The 19,476-nt window shown below is 34.6% G+C and overlaps 1 protein-coding gene across 10 annotated transcripts in view; it reads right to left on the reverse strand.

The window, feature by feature from the left end:
* The window catches only part of DCAF6 (DDB1 and CUL4 associated factor 6), a 179,938-nt gene that overhangs the window by 30,562 nt on the left and 129,900 nt on the right, over nucleotides 1-19,476 (reverse strand). For 4 of the 10 annotated variants that reach the window (XM_049715479.1, XM_049715494.1, XM_049715490.1 and 1 more), the window contains 5 exons: nucleotides 19,039-19,156; nucleotides 14,414-14,529; nucleotides 13,146-13,232; nucleotides 12,586-12,913; nucleotides 7,517-7,558 (listed from right to left, as the gene is read on the reverse strand). In XM_049715479.1, coding sequence (XP_049571436.1) covers nucleotides 7,517-7,558; nucleotides 12,586-12,913; nucleotides 13,146-13,232; nucleotides 14,414-14,529; nucleotides 19,039-19,156 — 691 coding nt within the window. The remainder of the gene's footprint in view (nucleotides 1-7,516; nucleotides 7,559-12,585; nucleotides 12,914-13,145; nucleotides 13,233-14,413; nucleotides 14,530-19,038; nucleotides 19,157-19,476) is intronic. The other 6 variants (XM_033428015.2, XM_033428011.2, XM_004269722.3 and 3 more) reach the window with 3 other exon arrangements.

Genomic DNA, 19,476 nt, shown 5'->3' on the forward strand with positions numbered 1-19,476 from the left:
TGTGGCTTCCTTACTTCCGGTGGACATAAAATTTTAAAATGGCCCCTATGTTCAGAAATTATGAATGCAATACTCTTACCTCCCACTGTCAGCTATTATTAAGATTCTGAGGCATTCTAAACTTGACTCTCTGGAAGCTAAGGGAAATCACCTTGCTGATATTTCTGAAAGGAAGGCTGCCCTTAAAGGAACCAACAGTAGCCAAACCACTGTCATAGTCCAAAGGGATATTTCTCCAAATGATAATTTAGAAAAACTGGCTAGAGAATCCCAACAATTGGCCTCAGAAAACGGAAAACAAGATTGGAAATTCAACAACTGTTGGTGTGATAAAAAAGAGAAAGCTCTGGTTTGGACCAAGTAAGAACCCAGTTTTACCCTGGAGTCTAAAATTCCCACTTCTCACCACTGTACATGCATTAAACCATTAATCTACTAAAAAAATGTTAGTCTTCATGAATCAGTATTGATGGGAAAACATTAATAAGGTTGCAAAAATATCTCACTTGTCCCACTTTTCCAAAGTACAACCCAGGGAAGCCTGTTCATACTGTTCCCAGACATTTTAAACTGCCTAATGGACCATTAGGGATCCAGCAAATGGATTTCACACAATTTACTCCATCTAATGGATATAAATATGTTTTAGTTATGGTCTGTATGTTTTCACACTGGACCAAAGCCTTCCCTTGCAGACAGGCTACTGCCTCTTCTGAGGATAAATTTCTTTTGGAAAAGATTATCCCTACCTGGGGAAATCTTCCTTAACTTCACAGTGATTGCCCAGGTGCTTCAAAATGTCTATGCTCTTTGGCTAGTTTTACAACACTATTACTGTTCTTACCACCCTCAATCCTCTGGTTTAGTTGAACACACTACTGGTATTAAGATTCAACTGTCAAAATTTGTAAAGGCCCTCCAAATACCTTGGCCAAAAGCATTGCGGCTGGTCCTTCTAAATTTCAGGTCCGCCCCTTTTGGAACTCATAAACCCTTAGCCTGTGAGATAGTCACGAGATGCCCAATGCACTTGGCTTCTGCTTCTTTTGACCTAAAACTGATAAAAGGAGAGATACTCTAATATTGCAAAAGCCTAATTGCTTCTATTAAAAATAATGTTTTGGGAATTCCCTGGTGGTCCAGTGGTTAGGACTCCATGCTTCCACTGGAGGGGGACCGGGTTTGATCCCTGGTCAGGGAACTAAGATCCTGCAAGCCGTGTGGTGCGGGCAAAAAAAAAAAAAAAATTTTGACAGATCTATCTTTTCACAGTGTGCCCTTGGGAGACAAAAACTTGAAACATCATACCTTGCAATCTGCAAATTTTGTCTTTTAAAAAAGACACTTCCAGATGAACTCTCTTCAACCTTGCTGGAAAGGCCCCTATCGAGTACTGCTAACCAACCCTTGTGCTGCCAAACTCCCAAGGAATAGACTCTTAGAGTCACATGAGACACCTAAAGAAAGCACCAAACCCTGACTGGACCTGCACATAATCTGGTGACCTGAAAGAAAAGATTTCCTGGAATTGACGCAGGTGACATCTGATGAAACAGTTTTCCCCAGATATCCAGAAAATGCTTGTTGGAAGTTTGTTGCTAAACCTTTGATGATGACATAATGCTTCAGGTGATCTCCAATGTCTATGATCTTGATAACATATGGCCTTTAGACATAAAGTACCTTAGAGTTTTCCCTCCTACCCCTCCTTCCTTGTTACTCAAATGTGACCTTAATAGGCTTCTAATCTGTGCACTTTCCCTCCAACGTGACATGCTACACCCAGCAAAAGTCCTTCATGATACTGAAGGACAAAAAGCTAAAACTAGAAAACGTGACTCTTGATCAGCAATGCTTTCAGAGAAAGGTCTTGATCAAAAGGGGGAAATGTTAAAAATTAAAACACAGAAATTTGAATTAAATACAGTTGGGAGTTTGGAAGGGGGAGATCTCATGTCCTGCGACTACAGCAGAGCCCAATAGGAAGAAGGAAGACATCTCTTCTTTCCTGAAAAAGACTCAGCCAATGAAAACCCATACTCTTTATTTACCATAGCCCTCTCACCTTCCTTTTCCTCTCTATGAAAGCATTATCCTTCCCTTGTGGGGGTGGGGTGGGGGAGGGGGAGACACCTGAGTGTAGCTCATCATGGTTGCAGACTCCAAACTGCAATTCTCTGACTGATCCCAAATAAACGCATCTTTGCTAGAGAAATATCTAGCAGTCTATTTGTTTCAGGTCAACACTGGAAACAACCTAAATGCCTATTAACAGGAAAAAGGATAAATTATGGTAGAGTCGTACAACAACTTATAATACAGCAGTAAAGCTGATTGAGCAACAGCTATACATAACAGCATGGATCAATCTTAGTAACATATTGTTGACTGGAAAAAAAGACAGCAAGTCCCATTTATAGTGAGATATCCTTTTTTATAAAGTTCAAAAGTGGGTAAGACAAATTAAATAATACATTGTTTTTGCATTTACGTCTGGTAATTATCTGGTAATTCTTTGTTTTTTAAAGCAAGGCACGATACACATAACATTCAGATGAATGATTACCACTGGTATAGTGGGCAGGGGGACAGAATGGGGAGGAGTATAGGTAGATCTAAGGTACTAGCAGTTTTCTAGTTCTTGGGTTGGGTCGTGGGTTCATGGGTATTTATTACATTAATAAATAATAAAGAAAATGAGCCAACCATGAATCAACAATGATAGTGTGTCACAAACCAAGAATTATAAAAATACAATTCTCCCTTTCCTCAGATTAGGCCCTTAATAATCCCATTGCCTATGCAAGGCTCTATCACTGCAATTACTGTGTTGTAATTATTTATGTGTGTCTGTGTATCTCACTGAACCAACAGCTCAGAGAGAATGTGTCTTCATTATCCTTATATCACCAGCATCCACAACAGTGTCTGGTTCATATAGTTTATTGAATTAACTAATCAATACAAAACTGATTATCCGGGAATTTCAAAGTAAAAACATCTCAAAGTATTAGCTATTATTTTATTTTGAAAATAGCATTTAATAGATGGGGAAAAAAAGACAGTGAATCTGAAGGAAGTACACTTGACCTAAGAAAATAAAACCTAGATTCCTGACTTTACATTTTGATCCTTTTCTCTTCCCTGAGTCTTTATATTTTATTTTTAATACTTCATATTCTAGAAAATTCTGTTTATAAAATGGTCAGCAAAATTTCTTAAGATGTCTCCAAGCTCAAATTAGAAAGTTACATCAATCAGAAAGAGTCTATAAGCCTTATTTTTTAAAAAAGATATTAAACTGGCACATTTCGTAGTTAAAAAGACAACTAGGCCGAACTACAAAAAGACATTCTTAAATAGCACTAAAAATATAAAGTGAATTACTTTGCCCATTGTTTTCAACATGGTAAAAAAAATCCTTTTATAAAACATATTTACATATAGCTAGAGTTGGAAATTCCCTGGCGGTCCAGTGCTTAGGACTCTGTGCCTCCAGTGCAGGGGGCATGTGTTCCATCCCTGGTCAAGGAACTAAGATCCCCCATGCCAGGTGGTGTGGCCAAAAAACAACAACAACAAAACATATAGCTAGAGTGGTAAAATTAATCAATACTATTGATATTATTAAAATAGCTTGTAAAAGAACAAAATATTAGGGTAGAAAAAGATGGCTTAATCAAAGATTAAATCTTTCCATCTTAAAATAAGTTGAGTTTGCAGACTTCCCTGGTGGCACAGTGGTTAAGAATCTGCCTGCCAACACAGGGACACGGGTTCAAGCCCTGGTCCGGGAGCAACAAATCTCATGTGCCACAGCTACTGGCTGAGCCTGTGCTCTAGAGCCCACAAGCCACAACTACTGAGCCTGCGTGCCACAGCTACTGAAGCCCACGTGCCTAGAGTCTGTGCTCCGCAACAAAGAGAAGCCACTGCAGTGAGAAGCTCGCACACCGCAAAGAAGAGCGGCCCCTGCTCGCCGCAACTAGAGAAAAGCCCACGCGCAGCAACGAAGACGCAACGCAGCCAATACATAAATAAATAAAAATAAGTTGAGTTTGCATTTATTTATAAAACTTGAGATTGACTTTTTCCATTCAAAGATCAAAATATTAGGTTTTTATAAGCATACGGATGCTATTCTCAATCCCTACCTCTTCCCCTGCCCCCTGCAACAGGAGAGTTTCTGTAATAAATATTTTCTCTATTTTCAGAACAGCTATAAGACTTTGGGATGAGAATCAAGTTGCTATGGTATGTGTCAAAGAAACATTCCCTAGGCAAAAGATATTAAAACAAAAGAATAAGTTAAATTCTACTTACTTATGCCTCACTGAATATGCTCATTTTAACTCTAGATACCAGTATACGAAGTTCAATTCTCTTAATTTATACTATATATACATTTTTCTCATATTAACTTAGTGGTTTTTAGAAAGAAAACCTCATTGACTTGAGCCTCCAAATTTAGAGTTTGTGATTATTCTGAGTTAAGCTCAAATTTACCTTTAAATTATCAATTAAAAAAAAGTTTGTTGGCCAAATGAATCTATGAATAGAAATTTAGAAAAGATATGTTACTTGTGTTTCTAAAAATACTACTTTTGGGCTTCCCTGGTGGCGCAGCGGTTGAGAGTCCACCTGCCGATGCAGGGGACACGGGTTCGTGCCCCGGTCCGGGAAGATCCCACATGCCGCGGAGCGGCTGGGCCCGTGAGCCATGGCCGCTGAGCCTGCGCGTCCGGAGCCTGTTGCTCTGCAATGGGAGAGGCCACAACAGTGAGAGGCCCGCGTACCGAAAAATAAATAAATAAGTAAATAAAAATAATACTTTTAAGTTCTTTAAAGCACTTGTTTATAGTAAAAGCCATGTTAGTGTTACTAAGTCATCTACTGTCACCAACAAGGTCTCTGGATTGGAATTTCAGTCATTTCAACACATACCTTTTACAAGTATCTGAAATAAGAGAGGTGGATGAGCTGCTAGAGAATCTTGCTGTTTCTAGTCCTTTTGTGTCTGGGTGGTGGTGGGGGCAGGCAGATTGTATTCTTTGTCTCAAAATGTGTTAGTAAATAAAAATAAAGGCTAGCAGGCCTGATGCTTCTACCTCTAAAGAGAACTTGACCTTTGTGTAATGTTTCCTCCATTGTTCTGCCTGTCTGAGACACTGAACCCTGATGTACCTGCTTGCCTAGACGGTCTGTACAAATAATGTGATTCATGGTGAACACCTACTTTCCTTCAGGGTCTGGAATTTAGGGGGTTGTGGCTGGGTGCAGAGGGTGCCTATATGATCAGCCCCAATAAAACTGCTGGATTTTGAGTCTTCATTAAGCAGGCTTCTCTGGGCAGAAACACTACACAAGTGTTAACTGCTTTTTATCGCTGGAAGAATGAGCACATTGTATGGACCACACTGGGTGGGAGAATGTTGGAAGCTTATGCTTGGATTCTTCCAGATTCCATCTGATGTGTTTTTCTCTTGTCATAATAAACTATAGCCATGATTACAAGTGACTCTTAGTTCTGTGAGTCTTTCTAGCAAGTCATCAAATGTGTGGAAATGTTGTCAGACTCCTAAAAAAGTAATTCATAGCTTTTCATTTATTTCAATTTTTAGGAAGCAGAGGAAGAAGACAATAAGCTGGATTATCTAAGGAAATATGAATAAAAATTTAGTTAGCTATAGTTTTAGATAAAAAGGTGTCTTCTTTGTCAACTTTTATTTATGTATTCATGTATGTATGCTGGCCTTAAAGGTGCTTACATCTTACATAGGGAAACATATACACACATATACACAATAAAGTGTTACAGGTAGCATAACAGATACATATAAATGCACACAGAAGATATGTTCAATCCTACTTGGGATTATGCAATGTATAGCCAGGAAAAATTTCAAAAAAGAGCAGCTTAAGATGCATGTTGAGGGGACTTCCCTGGTGGCCCAGTAGTTAAGAATCCGCCTTCTAATGCTGGGGACACGGGTTGGATCCCTGGTCGGGGAACCAAGATCCCACATGCCACGGGGCAACTAAGCCTGCATGCCGCAACTAGAGAGCCTGCACGCCACAACTACTGAGCCCGCGTGCTCTGGGGCCCACGCACCACAACTAGAGAGAAGCCCATGTGCTGCAAGACCCGACACAGCCAAAAATCAATCAATCAATAAATATTAAAAAAAAAAAAAAGATTCATGTTGAAAGTTGAGGTGGCCAAAATGATGATGATGGTGATGGTAATAGGAGGTCATTTCAGTTAGAGGGCACAGAGTCAGATACGGAGGCATAAGGTGTATTCAGAGACACTCCGAATATGGCTGATGTAGAGTATGAGCAATTCTTGGCAACAGCCATAACACAGAATGCCTTCCACTCCAACGTTTTAGCTTTTCTGTAACTCACTTAGAGCGACATGGTACTTTTAGGTTGCAATCTTCACTGTATAAGTAGAAACTGGCTTTGTGTGCTTAGGACGCAGGGTATAAGTCAGAAAATCAAAAAGCCCTGAAACAAATTCCATTCTACTATAATTTAATTAGAAAGTGCTAATTACCAACAGACTAGTTTGCAAAAAGTTACTCCAAATATACCTTAATGTTAAAAAAGTCTATAAACACCAGCACAAAAGCAAAAACAATTTTGAGATGTTTATATGAGAATCCTTGTGAGAATGGGAGGTAACCAGGGATTTCTATGTAGCTACAATATTTCTGGCTTATTCATTATTTCTGTATTCCCCATGAGGAACTCTACTAATTTTACATTTCTGATTGTTGCTATATGTTTCATATTCCCCTTTGTTTTAGAAACATATGATAAATAACAGACACGTGCCACTAGAATTAGGTACAAGGTCGATTTTGTCAGTAACCCAGGTTTTGGGTAAATGAATAATGGAACTGAGGTTCACTTTAAAGTAACATTTAAAAATGTACCCCCTTGCTAGTCTTCAAATTACAGAAGTGTTTGAGAGTTATGTATCACTTGACATGTGATACTAAGTTACTAACCGATCTATGAGAAAACTGCTTTCTTTAAAAAAATCAGAATCTTAAAACTATGCACAGAATTAGACTCAAGTCCATTTTTTGTTACTGATCTCAAGGAAAAGGAGCATTTTTGAATAATACCAAAAAGTTGCTAATTGTTACCTCCAATCAAGTTTTAGAAAAACATAAGTTGCATTCTTCAACAAAATAGTCAAAGCAAGTAACTAATATTTAAAATACATCATTTCACATTATAGTTACTTTATCATATGACACACTTGAAGTGAACATCAATTATATCTGCACACAGGAAATTTCTTTTCATTCTATTCCCATGCAGTGCATGCAGCTAAATATAGTTTGTGAAAAGCAACCCGCTTTATAATACTTAGCACTTAGAGTTCAGTTAAGTTCAAAGAAGTATTAACTGTTAATAGGAAAGGTGGTTAGCTGTGGAAAAAGAGGACCTGCAAATTCATCATAAAGAAAAAGTAAAATAATGAAGGAACATACTGAATTACCTCATTATTCTATCACCTATTGTTGTTCCTCTGATATTAAATCTAGTGAAGGGAACACAATAACTAAAGTCACTCACAAAGACTTCAAAGAACCAAATATTTAAAGCATTAAGGCCACCACTTTTATCATTAATCATCTAAATCTAAAATACTTTTGTTTCCCTTTGTGACTTAGGGTATTATGTGAGAATATGTCATTCAACTAAATGTGTATGAGCAAATTAAGGAAACAGAAACACTCACTGAAGATAGATTAGAAGGAAGACATTGCACTTAATCCCTTTTATCTTTTAAAAAAATTAGAACCTACCCTGTTAGGTTCAGATTCATATTATCGATACCCTCAACTGGAACACACTAGCTCCCCAGGGCTGAGTTGCTCTTTGGGAACTAAATAATTAAGTCCTGAGCTGGCTCATTTGTCCTAACCATAAGACTGTATAACCAGCAAGCAAAGAATAATAGAGCTTTTAACTCCCTAGGAGTTCAGTTCTTTCTCTAAGATTACTTTTCCTCTGCAATTTTAATAAAGAATAAACTTGAATCACTAGAAATACTGAAAAAGTGATTATAATGATGACTAAATAGATGACAGCAAATTTACAGTATGCAAAGGATTTTGGCTTTAAAAATGAAGGCCATGTTCCATAGAGTCCAGAGTAGGTAAATGGAACCAAATTTCTATGCAAATAAATATTTTTTAAAAAAGTAACTAACAGGCAATATACAGTTAATATCTTTAATCTTTACATAAAAAATCTTTACAGTATCTTAATTGAGTCTATTAACTAAAAACTATTCAAGACTATGTGAGAACTTCTTCAGAAAGTTTACTTAGATACTTGTCTTTTTTTTAGAGAACCTCTTGGGTTTGGCAAGAGGAAGAGCTATCAGCCAGGCCATCATTCTGTTTACTAGAAGATGGATTTGGCGCTGTGAAAACAGTTTACATGAAGACCATCTAAATAATATACCTGACCACTTTCCTTTCATTCCAAGGGCACCTGTTTATGTGTCTAAATCCAATATATAAAATCACTAAGAGAAACACATACTGCTTTCATTTATTGCTTTTTTTATACCATATTAGAAAGTATATGTTTGATTAATTGTTTCTTTCTTCAATTTAGTTTCCATTTAACGTTCTGTGTTCCTGCTGTAGACAAAGTTAAAGGGGACTGAACGTGGTGATTCATAGATTTCACTGTTTTAAACTTTGGTTATCTGTCAAGAGAGGCATTTTACCATACACTATAGCTTGGTTTCTCTCTATAAGCCTTATTTGCTATAAAGCAGGCATCAGCGAACTATGGCTCTTGGGGCAAATCTGGCCAGCTGCCTGTTATTCTAATGGCCCATAGAAGAATAACAGCTTTTACATTTGTAAATGGTTACATTTTTTAAATGATTATAGACGTGCCTACATAACTGCCTCCATTTTACCTCTTGGCCAACAAAGCCTAAAATATTTACTATCTGGCTTTTTAGGAAAAAGTCTGTTTACCTCTGCTATAGAGAGTCCCAGTTATATTTATACCGAGACTAGCTATAGTTAATGAGCAGAGCATTCCATTTTAAAATACCTATGTTAGTTGTTAAGGCCTTTATTTTCTAAGACATTTCCTTCTCATGCTTGTTCTCAGCTCAGAAATGAAAACCTGGGTCATATTTATTTAACCAAATTATAAGAATGCAAATCTTTATTAAAAAATCATAACTTTGTGTTGCAAAGAACTGTTTTGATATTTTTGTTAAATGCGTTGAAAATGGCTTAGCTATAAACTTTTTAGGTTTCATTTAAAAAATTAAATGTGTGGCAAAAAAAATTATGAGATCCACTATGTAATTCTTCATACAAATTAAAGTACAGATCTAAGTATATACTCTTTTACCATTTTCAATTTTGGGACCATGTCTAGCCTAACCAAACTAATCTTGACTGGGTTTCTTAATGACCTTTAAGACATGCATCCTTTTAGTTGGGCATTTCATCCAAGTGTGAAATGTTTCTTTAGATTCTAAGAACCAAATGGTATTTTTACAGTAGAGCTTTGAAATTCTTTGTCCCTTTGGAAATAGAAATTCTCAAAATTCATATGCCTATTTATAAGCTGGTAAATTATTCTTTTCATGTTCTGAAGAAGCAAAATTTCTTAAACTTTCTCTCTTTAGAATAAAAGTCAACATACCCATTCCTCCAAATTTAGAAGTAAGATAAATGGGCAGTTTTCTGAAGGATGAACAGCCCTTAGAAAGGTACAGAAATGAAAAGTACATTTTATATAGGTAGTTGGTGCTCAGGAAGTTAGGAACTATCAAAATTACTTAGAGAAAAGTCAGAAGGAAGATTTTCCACCATTTACAAATTTTTGGTAAACAGCTAGGAAAGAATAATACAAATTTCAAAGGAAAACTGATGTAACTGTGAAACAGTCACTATAATCACTTTAGCATTACCTCAGTATGCACAACTTTGTGTGTGTGTGTGTATATATACACATATATACATATATAATATTGTATTTATTTCATATATTTATTAAAACTGTTTTCCATGTTCTTATAAATGGCTTGTGTATCTGTCTTCTCTTTTCAGTAAGTTAACTTTCTCAATGGGAAGAATTTTATTATTCTTCTGTTACTACTACTATGTCCTACAGAATAAAACAAAATAATATATAGGACAAACTAAGGTTAAATACCTAAACTGAGTGTACAGAATATTAATAATATTTAGTTTAAAAAACAAAAAAAGCAGGGAAGCAAATGTAGACCCAGAGGTGGTTTCAAATCTGGACCTAACCATGAGAGCATGAATTCAAGAGTACGTGCGTGAAGTGGGGTCATTTCCAGGTTGTTGTCCCTGATCATCTCTCCTCTAAAAGAGTCTGCTAGTCTAGTTCAGCACCTGGGTTTCTTGGGTCAAGGAAGCTATCAGGTGCCAATTTTGTGGCAGATCCAAATCTCAGGAGAATCGCTAAAACATATAAATCATCTAAGTATTATGAAAATGATAAGTAAGTGATAACACTCTATAGAAATACACTATCATTTCTAGTCAGATATCCAAAATAAGGACAATATGCTGCAAGACATTTTGCATTCTCTAGGACCCACTCTCCCCACAAATCCTCCTTTCTCATTCATGTTATACTACTGTGTAAAAAAAAAAAAAATCTCCTTAGGTCTAGAATATACAAAACCCCTGCTTAACACCTCAGTTTCCTCAGCTATAAAGCAGGCTAGGTAAAAGTGTTAAATAATTAACCTAAATAGAAGATGCTAAATAATTATGATTTTTTGCAAGTGTCTAATATTTACCAAAAATATATGATTTCTTATTTAAACAAACAGACCTGGTAAGTGACATGGTGCATTTTACTAGAAGTTGATACTTAAATTTTATTTTCCATTATGACCTTAGTATCATTTTAAGCTATGTAAGTACAGAAAAAAACCAAGGACATATGTTTGCTTACATCATTAGAAAGCCATAAATTTACGAACTTAAAATAATTATAGACTCTAGCTCTCCACCCAGGGTTTTAGAAACCATCAACTTGATTTTCAAATTGTGCTATGCTTGCCAACCTTCTCTGCATACATCAAGCGGTAATAATATTGTAAGGGACTCCCTCTGGGTATGGAAAGAAATGAAACTAAGTTTTACTTGTCTAAAATATATACTAAGAATTTGAAGACTAATGTGTGGCAGGTAACGAGAAGATGTTTGATTAGTCTCTAAATACAAATATAAGCAAAGATTACTCCCTCTACATTTAAAAACAGGGTCATTGCAAAGTAAACACGTTGACCAAATATGACTAAAGGAAGATACATATCTATCTTCATAGTTAAGAAAAGGCAGTTTCACTGAACTGCAAGCTACAACGTTCAGGAATTTTGCTTGTCCTCTGTTAGTCTTTATCCCTGTAGCCATTCTTACTGTAATTGCTTTTTAAAGTCTAAGTAGCTACACAGAATATCTTGGTTGTTTGATACACCTGTCATTTATTCAGTGCTTTCAATTTGAGACAAGTCCTTGCACTGATTGATTTTTTTCTAAATTCTGACAACAATTCTAGACAATCATAACCCCATTTTATAGATAAGGAAACTGAACCTTAAAGAGATATTAAGTAATTTGAATGATGAAGCAGCTAGTAAATGGTAAAAACAGAATATAAGTCATTATGCTCTTAATCATTATATAACATTGCCATTCTTTAATGGGAAATTAATCTTTTCACTTGACAGAAATGTCAGCATATTTTATAAATAGCAGAACATTGAGCATAAAAATATGTGATGTGGGTTCTTCATGCTTGTGTAAGCTAGGATTTTAAAGATAAAATTTCATTCTCTTGAAGAAGACAGAACTTACAATGAGATATGATGGCACTGATTATGGAAATAGCTTTAGAAATGTACGGAATGCAATATAGTTTAAAAGATTTACTTTATCTACTAAAAAATAAAATATATCCTTATGAACACATAATATGAAAAATGGAAAAAGTATATGAACGTATTAGCAATTTAATTCTTTACTGTAGTTATAATATTTGTTACTTGGTGTGATTTTTCATTTTTGAAATTGAGTTACTAAGTTTAGTAGAAGTCAGAGAAAAACATACTGTTCTCAAAAAGAGAACTTTATCACGCTACCTTAATCCAGGGTCAAGAGAGAAGCAGAAAAACTGAACGTTAAAAAAACCCCAAACTGATAAAGGCCAGGATGTCTACAGGGCAATCTGACAACTAAATATAACTAACTTCATAAATAACCTGTTGGTCATTCTCAACATTCCTTTCTCTTGATCTGTAAATTGAGGACCAAGCCTTAGTGCTGAAGATACAGAGCAATGAGACATTCTATTCTCCACAGTTTGCTCAAAGAATGTAATACATGAAATTATTTATAATTTAGAAAATTCTATGAGTTTATATGACTGAGACACCCTTAGAGGAAAAAGCTGTCAAAAATGGAGAAACTCTTTTATGTGACTTCAAACAAAGGCTTGTGAATTATACTCTTTATAGTTCATGTTAATTAAAAATTTACCAACCTATCACCAGGTCCTGCTCGATACCTTGCACCTGGGATCAGCACTGGGTCATCATCACTGTCATCTGTGTCCTGGAGAGCAGAGTCCCTGGCCAATGTTTCCTCATGAGCCAAAGGCCCAATGGCTTCTGTTTGTGATTGAGGTTCGGGATTGCTGGTACTCTGACTGGTAGCACTTTCAGTGCTAGTTTGATCTGAAGTTCCTGGTTCCTTGCCTTTTTCAGACAAAGTGGATTCTTCGGGAACCCCACCAGGGCTATCAAGATTGAAGTCATTCCTTTCTCCTGAACCGGAATCCAATGGCTCAAAAGTAAACTTATCTGATTGTGCTGTCAGAAAATAAGTAGTAACAATTGGTCATGTTGGCAACACTAATTATTTAATCTAACTTCAGAGCTGACACAGACAATTTCTAATATAAAGTCTAATCCCCCTATATGAAGAACAAAATTCCACAACACATCTATTTGGAAATGGTCTCTAACTCTGGAGAGACTAATACAGATTAAGGCTTCTTTTTCCTATATGAAGGAATTATCTAAAAAGAACATGACAACTCACCTATATCTATACTGTTCTGAACTGTGCTTTCTGCAGACGTACCTCCCTGAAGTGTTGTCACATCCTCTGATGATTCTTCAGGAGCTTCTGGGAATTCAACCAAATTATCATTAAATCCTAATTTTGTTTTTTAGAAAAATAAACACCAATTTAATACTCCAGCTTTCCTATATATAAGCAGTTCTTAACCCTTTTGGGGTCATAGAAACTTTTGACACTCAGATAAAACCTCGCCCTGCCAGTGTAATGCAAATACTATGTATGTACCCACAAAACTGTAAAACGCTATTAGGAAGAAATGTGCAATTGTGCCCACTGCCTCTTCCTAAAGCCTATGTGTGGACCTTCATGAACTCCATGTGAAGAATCTCTGCTTTAGATTAGCCCTCACAACTGACATTTCTCAATCTTGCTTTTTTTTCCTCTAAACTTCAGAGAATCTAAACTTAAAACTGAGTATTTTTCTGCCCTTTTGTCATGCATTTGGTCTAATTTGAACTAGCATGAACAAATAGTAAAGTTAGCCCCACCATAAATTCTGTTTGGCCATTGAAAATACTTATTTCTGGATTTAATTCCAAGACCCATGAAGGATCAATCTTTTTTGTTCCTAATTGGACATTTGCTTACCAGACAGTCATCTTATACGTACTTTATTCTTGTTAGCCCCGTTATACTGAGGTATGTATTCATTTAATGAAAAACAATTCATTTATTCCTTCATTTATCAAGTATGTACTGAAAATCTACTCTGTTCTAGGCTATACTAACCCCTAAATTTCATTTGATGATCACATAAAACTATTCTAGGAAAGGGTTCTAAAAACATACTCTAAATGGCACTTCTTGTATGAAACAGGATTTACTCATAACCTGTTTAAAGTTTATCCCTTTTTTCCCTCCATAAACCACTTATACTCTTTGAAAAAATCCAGATAGGTACTCTGTATTTCACTGCTAGATATAAAAATGGTAAAGATAATTCAAACCAACATTTCTATCTAACATACTGTCAGTACGATGACCATCTATCCTGGTCACTGTGTCCGCAGAGGGGAACTGTGCTTTACTGTGACGCCCCATCTTAAATGCTTAAGGTCCTTATCTTTTGCGTTTGTTATCTGTTTATCAACAGCAGTAACTGGACTATTGCGGCAAAAGTAATTGATTAAAAACAAGAAACAAAACTGTAGCACTGAGGTATCCGAAAAATAGGCAAACATCCAACACTGGGTTTTGTCATGACAAAAACAAAATTAACATCTTACTTGCTTCATTCTCTCCTCCTAATGGTTGCATGGAGCTCTGTGGGACCAAGGATTCCTCCTGACCCTCAGATTTGCAGTGGCTCCCATTTCCTCTAGAACTTGAGGCAGTACTGCTCCTACCATCAAGACAAGATAAGTGATCCCACCAAGAAGTTAATAAACATGAACTTTTAGGATAATTTTTATATTTTACAACTAGAGAAGTTGATCAAAAAACTTGACTACAAATAAAATATAGGATTTATTATTTTAATAGTACTTGAAAAACATCACTTTAGAAAGTCTAGGTGGTTATTCTAATCCACTTTAATATTTAAAAAGAGATTTAAAAATATGAAAGGACCACTTCTTCACTATTTTGATGCTTCTATGATCTGGTATATATTTTTACAAGTCTCTCTATTGAATTTTAACTTAATTATATAATCTCTCTTCTTGTTCTCACTACAGATGGTTCACCACATTCAAATTCTTAATGATTTTACAGACTCTGATCATAGGTCCTTTTAGACTTTGTTGTTCTAGGCTACTTTTAAATTAATACTTGAAAAGAGGCCTGGAAATTTCTTTGGTCTTTGAACTGCCCTCTGTGGACCACTGCCAGTTATAGATTGTTGTTCAAATATGGCAAGTGATTGAGCACCATGGTTTTGTAGAAGGATAATGTTTTCTGTTTTAGTTTTAATACCTACCTGATGATGATCCTAATTCTGTTAAAATTTTTAGCTAGAGCAGAATACCAGACCAATTTAAATAAATAATTTTCAATGAACATTCTTTGACAAATCATGACATATGTGTAAGAAGGGGACTGAGTGGGAAGGAAAATAGAGGAAAATGTATAACAATCTGACTAAGATTAAAATTAAATTCACAGAAATGCAACAATTTCTTAAATATAGTATAGATGTGAACAAGAAAAAGAAACTGAGCAGCTACAGTAACTTAAAAAACGTTAATTATAGACAAACAGCAGTGACTCAATAAACAATGCAAATTATCATGGAACTTTTGTCAAAATTTTATAAAAATCTTTTTAGGTTAATTGCAGAAGTCAATTTGATTTTTTTAAAAGGGCATCCATATATAATATAGTTTTAAGAAAAATGTATATCTACATAGGTATATGAGCAGAGAAAAATGTCAGAAAGGATATTCACCAATGTTAAATGTCATCTCAGTAGGATTACTGTAAGTGATTTTTTTCACTTTCTCTCTAGATTCTGATTTTTTTGCAATGAACACGTATTTCTTTTTAGCCAGAAAGAAATGCATAGCAATTTTGGTAAAGAGAAGCCAATGTGATATATAAATCTTTTTTTTTTCCATTGAGAAAGCTATGATACAGGCTTAAATAAAATGCTCAATGTAGAATAGTTATGATAATTAAAACATTATGGCATTGATGTAGGAATACAGAGCCATTAGTGGAAAAGACAAAGTAATCAAGTAAATACATTTAGCATGTGTTAATATGGCATTTTAAATCACAGATAAACGACTAGATTGCTCAATAAATGGTACTGGGACAAGGGAAAAGCCATGTAGAAAAATTGAGCTATAAGCTCTACATCATACTTTATGGTAAAATAAATTGTAAAAGGATTAAACATATATTTTTGATATAAAATCACAGAACTATAAGAGGAAAACAAGAAGAAACTTTCCCCCTAATCCTGGGAAGGACAAGGAGTATCAGCTCACAGGCTGAAACCATAAAGCGAAACTACCATAAGTAAACTGAAAGACAAACAACAAACTGGGAAAAATATCTGCAACGAATGAAAGACAAATGATATTACCCTCACTTAATTCTATAATATATAGCTCTTATAAATCAATAAGAAAAAGATAAACACCACAGTAAAAAACTGGGCAAAGGACTTGAAAGGCAATTTATAAAAGATGACTATTGTAGCTAACAATTATTTAAAGCCTATCACGTGCTAAGTGCTATGTACTTTTTCTGCATGTTCTCATTAAATCTTCCCAACAAAGTCTGAGGTAGGTTCTATTAAATATGCCCTTTTTCAGATGAGAAAACTGATACTTAGAGAGGTTCAACAGCTAGTCAGGTTCAGAGCCCAAACTCTTGGTCAGTGTGCTCAATTGCCTTATCTGGATCAAAGAAACTAAAATAAAAGCAAGACACCATGCTGGCATAGATGAAAAAGACTGCATACTCTTTTGAATTTTTTTTTTTTTTTTACAATGAATACAGAATACTTTCATAATCAGAAAAAAGTTAATTACTTTTTTGATAAAGAAATAAGAGAATATAATTCATGGTCAGTTTTTAAAGAAGGAAAAGTAGCATTCAAAAGAAGAGTGGGACTAAAGATGTTTGGTTAAAAAATGTTCAGATGAGATTGTTTGTAAGATATCAGTCCCTTCTGTACAGAAACATGAGAATAGAAAAGACTTAAGAATAACTATGACAATCTTCTGTGATCTTAAATCATGTACTAAGAAAAAGGGCCATAGATATCATTATTTTTAAAAGTTGAGGTCAAACACTAGAGTTCCTAAGGAAATTCTATTAATGGTACCTTCAAATATATATCTAGAATCCAATCTCTTCTGACTACCTCCATTGCTCCTATCCTGGTCCAAGACACCACTACCTCTCACCTTGCTTACTGCCAAAGCCTTTTATCTGGTCTCCCAGCTTCTATCTAAGGCCTATTCTCTACACAGCAACCAGAGATATCCTTTAACCTTTTAAAGACCCTTCTCACTTACCTGGCTGACTTTATCTGCTACTACTCTCTCCTTTGGTCACTCTACTCCAGCTACATTGTTGTTTTTTTTTCTAAAGATCCTTGAACATACTAAGACTGCTTCTGCTTCAGAGCCATTGTACTGGCTTTCTCTCTGCCTAGAAAGCTCTTCCCCCAGATATATGCATGGCTCACTCCTTCAAATTGTCCAAATATCATCTTCTCAATGATGCCTACCCTTTCCCTAGATCTCCCAAACATCTTTACCTGTCTTATTTTCTTTCATAGCACTTAATACCATCAAACATACTACACAATTCACTTATTATGTTTATTGTCTGCCTCCCATACCTAGAATGTAAGCTCCAATAGGGCAGAGATATTTTTGTCTATTTTTTTCATTGATGCATTCCCAGTGTCTAGAACAGTCTTTGGAATGTAGAAAGGTATTCAATAAGATGTGAAAATCCTATTTAATCGAAGCATTTAATATTTAAAAACACACAGAAACACAAATGGAAACCAGTGAATTGGAATAAATAAATATCATATATCAACATATAATTAATTATATATTAATAAACAATATATAACTATATTATATATTATTTATATGCAATATTATATATTATACTAACATAATATATAATAATATACAATTAAATATGTTAATATAATAATATATTAATCATATAGGATAATTAATATATTGGTTATTAAATGATTAATATAATCACCCTGTATTTATCACATATAATTATATTAATATATAATTAATTATATATTAAGAAAGATTGATTATCTATATATTAATTTATATAATAATAGTAATAAATTCAAATACAAAATTTTGGGTGCTGTCTCTCTCACACACAAGGCAATGAGACAGTGGCAAAGAATTTAAGGAGTTCACATAACTAGATTTTTTTTTAATGTAAGATTTAACTAGATTAAATGAACAATAAATATAATCAGAAATGTCATTAAAAAGAATCTACACAACTATTAAATAAGTTCAAACTCATCAGTAATAAATTAAATAAAAATAATTTAAAAATCAAATATATGTTACAAATAAATGAATATATTGAACATTGGTCTGGAGACAGCAAAACATGTACTTTCATATGGTGCTGGGAGAAATGTAATAACAGATTATCCTTTTGAAAATAATTTTGTAATATCTTTCAATCTAGATATAGTTTATTTCTGGAAAAATATCCCAAATCCATAACCTTAAAGGTAGGAAAAAGCTTGTAAACAAAGATATTCATTATAGTTTTATTTGGTAAAAATAAACAAATAAATTCACTGCCTAATTAAAGGGAAATGGTTAAGTAAAACTATGGTACATCCACTTGATGGAATCTGTTATACAGAAAATAATACTTATGAAAACTAAGTAGTATTGTGGGAATATTTACTATAAAGTTAACTCAAATAAATGCAGGGGAGAACTGAATATATTAGGTATGATTAAAATCATGTTTTAAAACTCAAACCAAAAATATATACGTATATATACACATACACATACCTTTTACATAGGACCAAGACTGCAAAAAGCTCCAAAATGTTAGGTTTATTAATTTTTGCACTGGTGGTCTATTGGTGATTGATTATTTTTACCTTTTGCATTTTCTATCAGAAGAAATATCCCAGGACCAGCAATATTAGTATCACCTGGGAAGTTTTTAGAAATGCAAATTCTCTGACTCCATCTCAAACTCTGAGAGTGGGGTCTAGTAATCTGTGTTTTAACAAGCTCTCCAAGTGATCCTGAAGCACACTAAAGTTTGAGAACCAATGTATTATTGCAAAACAAAGATGATGAAGTGCTAAAAATAATATCTAATACAATCCTACAAAATGGCTAAGAACATCTTCACAAAAATATTAACTTACCATTCATCTGTAAAGTTCAGTTTTATTGTGCTTGTAGTTGTTCCTTCTGTGCTGTAGTGCAAACTTAAAACTGGTTCACCTGTCCCTGGTTTGGGGCTCAGCTTTTCATTATTGTTATCTGAAAATTGTGTTTAAAACATTTGAAAAAAGTCTCTGAAACCAATAAAAAGATGACATTTCCTAAAATTTATAAAACTTAAATTAGGTTGTCCTTGTCATAACTCTTTCTCACATCTGCATGGTTCTCACTTAAAGTTCAAAGCAAGTGTTATAGAAACACTCTATATTTCAAAAGTGGCATTGCATCATTTTCTAGCTTTGTGTACATGACTCCCTTTGATTCAGATGAAAATCACACACATTTGAGAACCATATTTAGTTTTTAGGGAATCAAAGAATATTAACATGCAATGACATACTTTATAAACTTGGTACTTT

This window comes from Orcinus orca, chromosome 1 (assembly GCF_937001465.1).
Source record: "Orcinus orca chromosome 1, mOrcOrc1.1, whole genome shotgun sequence".
Taxonomy (NCBI): Eukaryota; Metazoa; Chordata; class Mammalia; order Artiodactyla; family Delphinidae; genus Orcinus; species Orcinus orca.